This window comes from Neomonachus schauinslandi, chromosome 11 (genome assembly GCF_002201575.2).
Source record: "Neomonachus schauinslandi chromosome 11, ASM220157v2, whole genome shotgun sequence".
Lineage (NCBI taxonomy): Eukaryota > Metazoa > Chordata > Mammalia > Carnivora > Phocidae > Neomonachus > Neomonachus schauinslandi.
In genome coordinates, this window is record NC_058413.1 from 29,288,794 (window position 1) to 29,300,941 (window position 12,148).

Below are 12,148 nucleotides of genomic sequence, written 5' to 3' on the forward strand. Positions count from 1 at the left end.
TAGGAAAGCACACACATGTCTGTAAATTAAATAAGACTGATTAAAATTTATGGAATCCAGACCTAGGTATACAGGGTGGAGTGTTGAGAGGTGATAGGATCCTGGCCCCAGCATTCTTAATTCCTGGGGCTCCTCCTCTGCCCAGAGAGCGGGGATCGGGGGTCTAATGCTCTCTGGGCCCCAGTGGTTTGCAGCCTGGGCACATGTACACACATAGACTTCTTGGATATCTTGGTCCTTCAGGACAAGGGTAAGTCACCTGAAATGTCCATTGCTCTTTATTCTTTCATTTCACTGAAGGAGCAGTAGCTGGGCCCCAAGCCTCTCACAGTGCAGTCAGTGCTGTCACTGTCACATCTGCCACAGTGACATTCAGTGGCTACTGGATAGGTATATAGGGAATCTGCCTGGTGAGCGCAGCCAGGCATCTTCACGGTCTCATACACCAGCTCTTTGAAGGTACATGTTTTCTGGATGTTGGGCCTGGCTGGGTCCTTGTACACTAGATCCTGTGGAGTTTAAAAATGGGAGAGTTAGGCTAAAATATTCTGGAAGTTTCTATTTAGCATAATCAAAATGAGATGGGAATTTAATACTGCTTGCTCTAGCAATTACCCATTAAATCTCACTTAAGGAATCCTTAACCAAGGAAATATGATCTCATAAATGTCCTATATGCTATACCACATTTCTTGGTTCTGGAAATCTTACAGAATATATGTCATTCCTTTTCCTGCTCCTTATGTCTATATCAAATCTTAAATATTTCTCAAACTATAGAGAAACTTTAAATGTCAACATAGAAAAATGATGAAATAGAGCTATAGCAGAAATTTTAAGTTGATTTTTGTACTTAGTCAAAAGCTATGTTAATGACAACATGAACCATAAAACACTGAATTTCAATTTCTCAGAAAATATTTCCAAATACATTGTCCCTGTGTGTTTATAAAAAGCTAAAAGACATGAGGAAATGTCAATACTTAACATGACCATGAAGTCACATGGAAAATTTTAAATATTCCACTGTCTTGTAGATATTTCCTACCCTTAAATGCTATATATTTTGCAGGGCTCTCAGTTTCAAAGTATACACAGTTTGCATATGAGAACTTTTAATCCAGGCAGAACGGGTTTGTTCCAACAGTTTCTAGTAAAATTATTTGCACCAAGGGAAGAAATTGGCATTGCTGCTTAATTTATTTCAATATCAGGTCTGTTGATCAAACTCATTTACCATCCAGTAAAATATATTTCATTAAAAAGTTGTTACTTTCAATTTCAGTTTATAGAATGAAATTTTGCATAGATAACCAGGTGTTATAGGAGAAAAAAGTAAAGAAAATAAAGTAGAAACTCTTTACTTGGATTAATGCAAAGAAACTGTGTGAAAACAAACTAGTGGTTTTATGCTTCTGTGCCTTGCTTTTCTCAATGGCATGAAGAAGTGAGTAGGTTTGCTGATTCATTTTGGTTCTAATAGTCCATAAGTATGGATTGTGTTCTGAGGCTGCTTGTTGCCATTTGTAATCAGGTGGGTGAATAAAACAATTTTTATAATATGTCTATTTGTGTTTTCATGTGGCTTGGAAAAATATATTTTGATACTATCTCTGTTGCAAAGATATGGCTTCAATTATACAAAATGGCTTTTGGGGAATATGGTAGATCTTCTATTATTAAGTATGTGTATGTTTACATGTTTATCTCTCTATATGTAAAATCTACCATAGCACTACTTTTTTTTTGGAAGTGCAGAGTTGGCATATTACCAAGTTGATCAGATCAAATCTGACATTTTGCTAGATTTACCCTAATCAAATCCAAGCCCAGACATCTAGCTGATATCATGGTATTTAATCCCAATCATAACACAGACGGTATTGACTAAGGGGCTCATGGCTATTACTTGGGAAAGTTAAAATATTCATAAAGTGGGAATTAATGAAGCCTGCCTTGGACAGACCCTTAGCACCCTCCCTTCCAGCAAAGCAGAGTTCCTACCCGGGTGTAGCAGTAGCCGGCACACCATGTGGTATTGATGCTTATGCAGAAGCGACATTCCTCCTTTTCCACTGTGATGGTGATGTTGGTCAGCTCACAGCTCTTGGAGCAGATTGCTCTCCAGCAGCAGAAAAGGAAGCAAAACTGGACTGACTTCATCCTGGGCTATAAAGCAAACAATTAAGGCTCATGAGAAACCAAAAAGCCCCCCCAAATTATAATCATGTAAGTTGACCAAAGCAAAAATAATTGATCTGCCCATCCTCCCCAGTCACATTTTGCTCCAGCATTTTTTCCTTCCTTTTCCCTTCCCTTACTTCTTTCTCAAACATTTCTTCTTATTCTCCTTCTCCTTCATTTTTTTAATCAAGTAGACCCATATTAAGATCAAAACTCCAATATAGTGATTTAAGCAGAGCAGTATTTAAAGATCAGAGTATTTAAGTGATTATTCGGAGGATGGTAATTGTGATAATCATGTTTGTCCCTTCATTATCATTTTAAAGACCATTTTTGTTTAAAAATAAAAAGGAAATTCTATACTATAAAATTGGTTCATCAGTTTTAGCATTTGCTTTTGCTCACCTTTGTTTAAAATAAGACTATTTCAAGAGGCCAGGTGAATTGGTCTATATAAAATTCAGTTGTTTGCTTACAGTGACTACAGTGTATTAACTATATTTAAGAAGCCAGGTTGACATGTATAAATCATCTACACAGCAGTAGTTGAAAAAGGTCTAGATTTGTTCTCCAGATCCTGAAAAACCTTTAATTTCAAAAGTAACTGTCACCACCTGTTAACTGTAGGTGCCAAGACTCACCTTTGGTTAGCTGCCTTATCTGGGGAAAGCTGTATACTGAGTCAAGTCTCACTTCACCTTTTATACAAAATCATGTGCAACTAACACCTTGTGGATTTGTTGGGTATTAATAAGACCAATGTTAGCCTGAAGCTTGCTGTAAGTGAATCAGTGTTTAGGTAGACAGGGAGATCAAGCCTTACTAAAGTAGTCTAAACGCAGTTGATCAGGAAAAATAATGTTACCAGAGATGATGATTTTGTACAAATTAAATTTGATATAGTAGCACACCCACTCCTTTACCTTGTCAAATTAAATGTGACTCTAGGTTTTTCTTCTGTATCTTTAACTCAGGGAATTCAGAATCCTTTCCAAGTACTGCTTTAGCCCCTTTGAGGGGGTGCATCAAAAAGATACGGTTAATAAATTGTTCTGAGAGCAGCTTGAAAGCTGTAAGTGAAAAAACAAACAAATGGAAAGTCTTTCGTGATCTGACTCCTATCTAAAGTGTAAACTCTATTTCTCTTTACCTCTTGCATCCAGGTCCCCTAATCTCAAATATTATTCTTTGATGCTGTACTTGTAATTCTCTAAATGTTCTGCTGATTCATTTCTCCAGATCTTTGCAAATGCAGTATTTGTCCTGCCTGAAATATCTTTGTTTCTTACTTGTGCTCTCCAACATTGCTCCCATCCCTGGCAAATTTCTCAACCTTCAAAGCTCACCTGTGAGAATTTAGGATGGGAGATAGAGAAGAGCTTTAATAACTACCTTCTGTTTACAATCATTAATATAACTCTGTTTCTCCCAGTAGAGTATGAGCTCCTTGGAAACTGGGATTGATTTAACAGATATTTATTATTTAAACAGTGTGGCTGGAGCAAAAGAACAATGGTAGAAATATTGTCAAAGATAAAACAGGAGTCAAATCATGTAGGACCTTGGTTTTTGCTGTCTGTGAGAGGGGACCAATTGCAGGATTTTGCGTAGACGTGTGACATGATTTGATTTAGGTCTAAAAGGATCCCTTCAGCTGCTGTTTTGCTAATGTAGAGGAAGAAAGGTAGAAACAGGAAGACCTATTAGATGCTATTGGAGCAACCCAGGTGAGAAATGATATTTGTTCAGACTAGTGTCGTAGCAATGGAGGTAATGGGATATAAAATTGATTCTGGATATATGTTGAAAGTACAGCCAACAGAATTTTCTGATGGATGAATGTTGAGCATGAGAGAAAGAAAAGAGTCAAGAATGACTGAAGATTCTGGCCTGAGCAATTTGAAGGATAAACTTGCTATCAACTGAAATGGGAAGGCTGTCAATGTAGTAAGTTTTGAACAAAGATGAGGAGTTCCATATAGACATGTTGTGCTTGAGATGTCTTTAAGATCTCTAAGTAGAATGCTGAATCTAAATTTTGGGATAAATACATTGGCTGAAGGTATAAATTTGGGCATCATCATTGACATAAGCCTAGAAAGAGATTACCAAGGGAGTGGGTGTAAATAGAGAAGATGGAAGGACTAATTTGAGCTTGGTATACTCCAACATTAAGAGGTCAAGGATAAGATGAAGGGTTTTTTTGCTTCCTTCCTGAGAAGGGCCACTGAGGAAAGAGAGGAATGGAGAGACTGTGTGTCCCAGAAGCTAAGAGAGCATATCAAGGAGTGACAGCTGTGCTAAATGCTGCTGACAGGTTAAGATGAGGACCATGAATTATACAATATATGTGGCAATGTGAAGGTCGTTCATGTCCTTGGCTAGAGAAGTTTCTTTGGAGTGAGAGAAACAAAACCATGATTGGAGTGTGTTTTAAGTTATTGGTAAGAGAAAAAAAAAGTTGAATATAGTCAACTTTTTCCAGGAGTTTTGATACAAAGATGACCAAATAAATGGGTGATTTAGTAAAGTGGAAGTAGGGCAAAGATAATTTTCTTTTGATTTTTATGTTTTAAGGTGGAAGGAATAACTGCATGTATATACAGTAATGCCAATGATTGAGTAGAGAGAGAAAAAATGACTATGTTGGAAGAAGAGAGGAGAATTTCTGGAGTGTTCTTGGTTGGAAAGCTTATCCCAGTATCAGGCAGGAGGCAGAGCTTGTGAATGCAGGTGCTGGTGGGTGGGGAGGTGTGGTGGGTGCAGAAGATGGTGGGTGGTAGATGTGGTGAAAGGCTCTGTGCTGGCTGTCCTGTGATTAATTTTATTTTCTCAGAAAAGTTTGAAGTAAGGTCATCAATCTGAGAATAAGGATGGTGGACGAATTGTTGAGGGTTTGTAGAGAGAGGAAAAAATTTGAATAGTTGTCTGAGACCGGGAGAGGGATTGAGTTGGCAATGATAGGCATAGTATAATTGCCTACCAGTTTTAAGGGCTCACTTGAGGTTTATGGTAAAAAAGTTAACATAAGACCACTTAGCATGGATGTGCATTTTTCTTTTGCCCAATTTAACAGCAGGTATTCAGGCTTATGGGTGACAAATAGTTGGATTTATCCAAGGTTATGATTTTATCAACATGTGTGACAAAGATAAAACATAACAAAGTCCTGGATATTGTGAGTACTAATTCAACATTTATGTAAGTGATATCTGGAATATAGAAATATTTTGAAATCCATTAGTAATGGGTAAGTAAGCATATTATCAAGGTTATAGAGTGAATAATTAAATTTCATATGATACACATTAAATGAAAGATATTCATGATTCCTGGAAAATTATAAATCCTTTCAATTTTTCTAAAAGAACACTCAAAATGTTATGATTACACATTGTATTATGAAATGAACTCTTTATATTATGTATGTGTGTTCACAAAGTATATTTATGTAAATATATGTAAACATAATGTGTTTTAATGACTAACATTGTGTAATTGTATTTGTTCCTTATATACTCACTTTAAGATATGAACAGCTTCTTTTTGTTGAGCCCCTACTACATCCCAAGCATTTAACTAAACACTATGTGATCACATATAATCTTTACAAAAACTCTTTAAGAGTCTCATGCTCTACCAACTGAGCTAGCCGGGCGCCTTTTACAAAAACTCTTTAAAGGAGTTAATATTATTGCTCTTTGGAAGATTGGAAAACTGAGGCTAAATGACTTGCCCAAGACTGTGGAACCTTTAAAGAGCAAGACTGGGGCTCATACCTAGGTCTCTTTGGCTCCAAAGCAGAGGGCAACTTGTTGAGCCAGGCTGACCTCAGTGGTTTATAATTCTTACCAATCCCATTAGTTAGAGAGGGGCCAAGACTGAAGCCGTTCAAAACTTGGGCAGATATTCCAAATGTCTGTGTTTATATTTCCATCCATATTTAGGTCAGAGGTCTCACCAGATAACCTACTTCCCTTTGCCTGTCAGGAGACCCCCCCCAGACCTTTCTCCCAATTCCAAGCCTCTTATAGCCTATCTGATTAGTTTATCTGATTAGTGTATTTCCTAATTAGGTGACATTGCTCACACAGAGGTGTTGAAATGTTTTATGGATGAAAATATAGAGATCTCTCTTATTTATCTTTGTATTCTCAATAGGAATAGAATTTCTGATACACAGTAGGCACTAACACAATTTTGTTGAACAAACTGAAAAACAAATCCCTCATAGTTTCCCATTATGCTATGCTGGTCCATAGCCTGTTTGCTATATCTGATGCATTCCTTGTTCTTGCTCTGTTCTGTTCTCTGTTTTGTGGGGGGTCGGGGGGGGTGGGGGCGAGGAAGAGCTCTGCGGGCTGCCTTTCCAAACTGCAATGTCAGCAGGCTTTGCCTCTGTGGAGGAAATTTGGAGAGCAAGAGGAAAGAAGTCAGAGTATTTCTCTCTACATTCTTCTTCTCTTGGCAGTAGCTACAGTTTCTCCCTGGGTCCAGGTCACATCAAACAGCTGCTCCCTCAGTTTCCAGCCTACAGTTTCCTTCTGTGAGGAAACCCCGCTTGTGACTTGAGCTTTTGCTGGGTACTCTCACATTTTGGCTCTGGAAAACCCACTTGTGTCCTCTAATCCTGAGGGTAAGTGGGACTTCCTGCTGTTGCTGACCTTAGGGTTGCCTCATTTTCCCTGTCTGGCTTCTTAACAATTCTAATACTTGATAATCAACTCTCTGGATTAAATTCCCTCTGTTTTATGTATTAGGGGTGACTTCTGTTTTCCTGGTTAGAAACTGATAACACCCTCCTTTATTTCTAGCTTTCTATTGGGTTTTATTAACTTCATATTTAATGAAATATTTAACATTATTCAGGGAGACCCTATGTCAAATTCTCACTTTATTGAAGCACCTCTCCATTTGAAACACCTCCCCATTTCACAAAATCAGATGTATTTTTTTTCCTCTTCCTTGAAAGACAAAAGGTTCTGTTCCTTAGGCCTGAGATACATTTCTCATCTCCTTTTCATCTAAGCTACTCCTACAAGCACTATTACAAAATTTCATTTAGTTGTAGCTTCTTCTAGGAGGCATTCACTCCACCTTACACAGTATTCATTACTCACTCTCAGTCCAGTACTTTGTGTTTCCTTAGTTTCCAGTACTTATCTCAATGTTAACACTCATCACATTATATTTCAAATGTACAGCAGACTTCTCTTGTGAATTCTGGTGAACCAGTGACCTCAACTGTGTGAGAATCCCTAGAATTTCTACCTGTACATATACTCACATTCTTCTTTCATTTATAAAGAATTTTAAACTCATTTTTAAATGTTTGGGTTTAAAAATAGAAAATTAAGTACTTATGTCATGTTTTGACAAATTACTTGCTCCTTTTATGATCTGGTATCCTTTTTCTCCTTTTCTTTGCCTATGTGCTATATGTTTCATAATGTAAATTTTTAAAAAATGCTTAATATACTGGGCGCCTGGGTGGCTCAGATGGTTAAGCGTCTGCCTTCGGCTCAGGTCATGATCCCAGGGTCCTGGGATCGAGTCCCGCATCAGGTTCTCTGCTCCTTGGGAGCCTGCTTCTCCCTCTGCCTCTCTCTCTCTCTGTCTCTCATGAATAAATAAATAAAATCTTTAAAAAAAATGCTTAATATACTTTAAATAATTTCTAATTTAAATGTATCAATTTTAGTTATTCGAATTTATCTTAGTTAGTTAAATTTATTTCCTTTATTTAAATTACAAAGTAATATGTAATATATATGATGGAATATTTCCATATAAAATGCTAATTTTTTATTAAGTTTTTACCCTAACAAATTACCCAACAATAATAGTATAGAGCTGCACTGTCCAATATGGTAGTTACCACCCACATGTGGCTATTAAACAATTGAAATACAGCTAGTCCAAACTAAGATGTGCTGTAAGTGTAAAATACCTACTGGATTTCAAAGATGAATAAGAAAGCATATATACTATCTCAATGATTTTCGTATTGGTTACATTGAAATGACATTATTTTGGATATATTAGGCTAAATAAAATAAGTTATTAAGTCAATCTCACCTATTCCTTTTACTCTAAAATTACTTTAAAATATGGTTACTAGAAAATTTGAAATCACAGAAATGGCTCATGTTATATTTCTATTGGACAGCACTAGTATAGAACTTGTTGGCTAATAAGTAAATTTTGACAGGTCCTAAGATCTGTTTACTGGTCTAATGTCTGGCCCTTCTGTATTACACATTGCCACGTTAGATCAACTGATATAACTGAAAAATAATAAAGTGAAAGCCTGTTGGCTGCCAGTGTTTATTAATATGAAGACATAATGATGCACTTTATATTTTTCAATGATGGGGTCAGGAGGGTCAGTCTTCATATTAGCAGGCAAACTTCTTGTTCTTATCCACTGGGGCAGTCAGATGGAACTTTATTTCATCATTTGAGGTAGTAACATACTGTGAACAATGAAACAAAATCTAATGCTCATCTCTGTTGCATTTTCTTAGAGCGAGATGGAATAAACTGGCATAGTGTTCTCTTGACAGGAACTCTTTTATTTTTTATTATTTTATTTTATTTTTTTTAAAGATTTTATTTTTTGACAGAGAGAGAGATAGCAAGAGAGGGAACACAAGCAGAGGGAGTGGGAGAGGGAGAAGCAGGCTTCCCGCCAAGCAGGGAGCCCGATGTGGGGCTCGATCCCAGGACCCTGGGACCACGACCCGAGCCGAAGGCAGACGCCCAATGACTGAGCCACCCAGGCGCCCCAACAGGAACTCTTTTAAACACTCAGAATATTTCATGATATTGTTCCAGTAAGAAGTCAGTACATTTGGTATCAGTCAACTGATAATGCATGAAGCTAAAAATACTTCCTAGGCTTTATAGCAATGTGTTTTACATAGAGTAAGCATTCAATAAAAATAAACACTTATGGATTTGATTTTTGTTTTGATGCTGGTTGGCAAGTTTCTAGAAACTAAAGTATGAAGCACTAAGAATGGGATTTACATCTAAGTAAGTAACAATATATTGATGCTTGATGTGCCTATGATGAAAAAAATATGAAGATAGTAATCTAATGATGGGGAAGCAGATTCCAATTGTTTTTATATCTTTTGTTTTAGGAGGGAATATCTTATATACATATACAGGCACACATATACATATAGACATACATAGGAAAACACTGACATAACAGTTTATGGTGCTTTCACAGCTTCCTTAAATTCATGCATGTCCTTTGAGAAAAGTATTATTGTCCTCATTTTACAGAATACAAACATTTTTTTAAGTACTTACTCTATACCACTGTGCTAAGTACTTACCTGTATGGCACCATTGAGTGTTCTCAACAGCCTTATGAAGTATATAATTACTATCATCTATGCATTATAAAGAAATGAGTGTCAGCAGTGCATTAAGATGCCTTGTCACAGTAAGTAAATGTCAGAGCTTCAATTCCAGACTATGCAAGAAGACTCCAGAGTCCCTCATATTCTTCCTTTGGCCATATAACTGTTTGCTAGGCAGACTGGACCTAATGGAGGAGAAGCAGAATCTGAGTAAGGAGAGAGAAGAAAAAAGGTAAGGACACTTGAATGTCCTTATCAAAAAGCTAGATTCTGAAACCAAGTCAATGGAATAAAAAGCCAGGACACTAAAGAATGAATTAATTTTTATTGAACATGTAAGTGCTCACCTTAGTGCTAAGTATTTTGTATGCACCATTTTAATTGAGTTAACCATCACAAAAACCATAATATAAGTGCTATAGTCATCTCCACTTTAGAGACGAGGAAACTGTGACATAGAGAGTTCAAATATCTTTACCAAGTCCAGATAGCTGGTAAATGGGGGAGCTAAAAGTCCAACTCAAGAGTCTATTTCTAAGGCTTGTGCTTTTCCCTACTATAGTATTCTACCATCTACTGTCATTGGAACACAGTTCAGCCTATTTTAGAATAAATACATGTGTACCTCTGTGCCCTTTAGAATGAATTTTTATTCCTTCACTGTGTGTGTGTAAAGTGAATTATGCTGGAAGACCAAGATATTGTCTAACCTTCTTCAAAAGAAGAAAGTTTCTCAAAATAAAACCTGTCAGTCTCAGAAAGCATGAAGTGAAAATGAGGCAGGAAACATATTCTTAGATAATTCAGCCATCACTGTGGCATAGACAAATCACCAAATATTCCATTTACCTACATTATCTAATTTCCTGTATTTAGACTGGGGACATGTGACTGATTCTGTTCAGTGGGTTATGAACACAAGTGAAGTGTATTATTTTGGGCTGAGGCAATAGAAATCTCTTACATGACTTCTGATGCTCTCTCTCCTTTATGTGTGTACTGCAGAGGCTTCATCTTCCAGGTGGTACAGCTGTAAGTTGGTAGAGACTCTGACAGCCTATGTCCTTGGGCAAATGTGTGGAGCACAGTCTCCTGTGACTCATGTTAGATATCTAGCATAGGGAAGAAATTAACCTTTACTGTGTTAAGTCATTGAGAATTTGAGGTTCTTTCGTTACTGCAACGTAACCCAGTCTATTCTGAGTAAGAAGCCTCTACGAGGTTACTTGGAGGGTATGTCAAAGTCTACTTGACTCTGTATGATGCCAAATCATAGGGAGAGGAAGAAAAATACATCCAAAGCCTGGAATCTGTTCTAACATGATTTTCAGAATTGTCCTTGTTTGCATTTCCAAAGCTTTCAATCTTTACCACAACTTTTGCACTGTGTTCTCTCTGTTCTTCTAGCAGAGCATGGCAAAATCATAGCATCTATACAAGTATACAAGTTACTTTTAACAGGGCTCCCTTTGGATCTATTCGCTCCGTTGAAGCAGTTTAGAATTACTAGGTGATTTCCAGCCATTCCATCTTTCCAGTGCATTTGAACAAACAACAGCAGAAGCAACAATAGTGGTAGCAAAACTAAATACTCCAGAAAGTTACAAAAACTGACTTTTTAGCTCTTCTGCTTGTCCTAAATGTCCAGGGTAGCTTCCTCTGCAAAACAGAGTTGCTAGAACTTTAATTTTGCCTGAAGAGTAATAACTTCTGTTATGAAGATCTAATCCCATATCTAATAATAATAGGAAGAAGGTTGGAGAAACCAGGTTGATAGTGTGATTCTTCATAAATATTGGCAATTTCTAGAGAATTTCCTTTTCTTCCTCTGATAAACCAGTGGGCCCCATTTGAATCACCTAATCTCAGACCACATACCTTTGTTTCTGGTCTTTTGGTGTCTTGGCGTCTACCCGCCACCTTTTATTAAGAGACCTAAAAGGAGAATGGAGATAATTTGAATGAGAGACATATATGTTTAAAGGAGATAAAAGATAATTTATTGCTATATTTTGTCTCAAAAGTTATTTATGTCATATTTCAAAAATACTTTCACCTTTATCACCTCTGTTTATTCCCAGTCGATTTTTAGAACAGTCTTTTAAGGTAAGGCAGAGAGTTAAACCACTGAGTGACTTGCTGACAGTTACATCAAATGCTAGAATTTTGGCTTTTACCTCAACTTGTTATAAGAATATGGAATTTAAAGAATTCTATTTTAGGTAACTCCAGAGTTTATTATTAGCCCAGAAAAAGGTAGTGGTTTCAGGAGCACAATGTGACAGAGAATGCTAGTTGTTTCTTGATGTTCATTCTTTCTCCATTCTCCCATAGCAGTAGAATTTTTAGCTGGGCACATGGCTGCCCAGAACAAAGAGTAAACTGTCCCCACCTCCCTTGCAGCCAGGAATGGCCATGTTTTGAACAAAAAGATGTGATTAAAATGTTGGGTGACAGCTTTCAGGAACTTCAGGAGACAGGTGGCAAGTAACTTTTGCCCTTTTTTCTTCTTTTTAATTCTTCCTTCATCCTGCTTTTATAATATGGATGCGTCATTTTGGGCTAGGAGGGTGAAGGCTATGTTGTAA

General features: G+C 37.0%; 1 protein-coding gene across 1 annotated transcript; it reads right to left on the minus strand.

Annotated features, from left to right (window-relative positions):
• Positions 1 to 278: 278 nt before the first annotated feature.
• LOC110575700 (follitropin subunit beta) lies at positions 279 to 2,163 on the minus strand. The gene is made up of 2 exons (XM_021684711.1): positions 2,005 to 2,163; positions 279 to 509 (listed from the first exon to the last, which is right to left on the minus strand). Exons 1-2 carry the CDS (start codon positions 2,161 to 2,163, stop codon positions 279 to 281), a joined length of 390 nt encoding a protein of 129 aa, XP_021540386.1.
• Positions 2,164 to 12,148: the final 9,985 nt, after the last annotated feature.